The 1,511-nt window shown below is 31.7% G+C and overlaps 1 protein-coding gene across 1 annotated transcript in view; it reads left to right on the top strand.

The window, feature by feature from the left end:
* The window catches only part of LOC108688880 (guanine nucleotide-binding protein subunit beta-5), a 2,254-nt gene extending 1,088 nt beyond the window's left edge, over positions 1-1,166 (top strand). Inside the window, exons 4-5 of the mRNA XM_018195410.1 lie at positions 39-443; positions 837-1,166. Coding sequence (XP_018050899.1) covers positions 39-443; positions 837-1,166 — 735 coding nt within the window. The remainder of the gene's footprint in view (positions 1-38; positions 444-836) is intronic.
* Positions 1,167-1,511: the final 345 nt, after the last annotated feature.

Genomic DNA, 1,511 nt, shown 5'->3' with positions numbered 1-1,511 from the left:
TATATATATATATATAAAATAAAAGCAGAGATATTAAGTTGGATAGTATGATGACTGCATCTATTGTTTCATATAAATATTGTAGAGGTCTGGATAATAAAGTTACAGTATATCAGTTAAGTCTGGAGGATGATGTTTCGGCTCACAAGAAGACTGTTGGTACACATACATCATATATGTCATGTTGCGCATTTCCTAACAGCGATCAGCAAATCTTAACAGGCAGCGGAGATAGCACATGTGGTTTGTGGGACGTAGAGAGTGGACAATTGTTACAGAGTTTTCAAGGACACTCCAGCGATGTTATGTCTATTGATTTAGCACCGAGCGAAACTGGGAATACGTTTGTGTCTGGTGGTTGTGACAAACTTGTCTTAATTTGGGATATGCGTAGTGGCCAGTGTGTGCAAAGTTTTGAAGGACATCAATCTGACGTTAATTCAGTATGTAATAGTTAAAGTTATTTGAATATTTTTTCAAACTTTGTAATATTACTGATTGAAAAGTGATTATTATATGAGTCCCTTAATTGACAAGTGATATAAGTCCAAAATTAGAAAAAATTGTAAAAAACAATTGTAAAAAAAAGCTTAAGTCATTATTCCAGCTTTTTTATGGTCACTTAATATAAAATTAATTTTTATTTTTTATGAACATAAAAACAAAATAAAAGTAATTTAAATTGATAGATAAAACAAACCTTAATACTTTCTCTTCCTATAAAAAAAAACAAACGCATTTTTCCTAATTTTGGACTTATGTTACTTGTCAATTAAGGGATTCATATTTTTAATTGATATTTACTTTCTCTTAATATGTAATATTTGTGTATATAGGTAAGATTTCATCCAAGTGGCGATGCAGTGGCAACAGGTTCAGATGATGCTACTTGTCGCTTGTTCGATCTGCGTGCTGATAGAGAAGTTGCAGTGTATGCAAAAGAAAGTATAATATTCGGAGCAAATGCGGTTGATCTCAGTATAAGTGGACGCTTACTCTTCGCCGGATACAATGATTACACAGTGAATGTGTGGGATACTTTAAAGTGTCAACGAGTGGCGCTGTTATATGGACATGAAAATCGAGTTTCGTGTCTAAGAGTTTCTCCAGATGGTACTGCTCTGTCTACTGGAAGCTGGGATGCAACTTTACGAGTTTGGGCTTAGCTTCATGATAACTACTATTATTTTAAATATATTGAGATATTCTTGTTAGACATATATTGTAATATTTATTCTATTTTTTATTCTATTTATTTAGAAACTTGCCTTCAGTATTTTTTGTATGTTTCGTGTTTTCATAATATCGAATATCATGTATGATGCCTTAACTGTGCATTCAATAGCTAGCATGCTTGATTACAAAATATGATCCATAATATATAATTATGATAATATGATATAACATTGATTAAATTATATGCGCGCGCGCGCACACACACACCTATATATTAGGCTGGTCCTAATTTACAGATAAATTTTAGTGAAAACACAATATATATATATATATAT

This window comes from Atta colombica, unplaced genomic scaffold (genome assembly GCF_001594045.1).
Source record: "Atta colombica isolate Treedump-2 unplaced genomic scaffold, Acol1.0 scaffold247, whole genome shotgun sequence".
NCBI classification, from domain to species: Eukaryota; Metazoa; Arthropoda; class Insecta; order Hymenoptera; family Formicidae; genus Atta; species Atta colombica.
The sequence above is the reverse complement of the archived record's forward strand: the minus strand, read 5'-3'. Positions and strand labels throughout refer to the sequence as shown.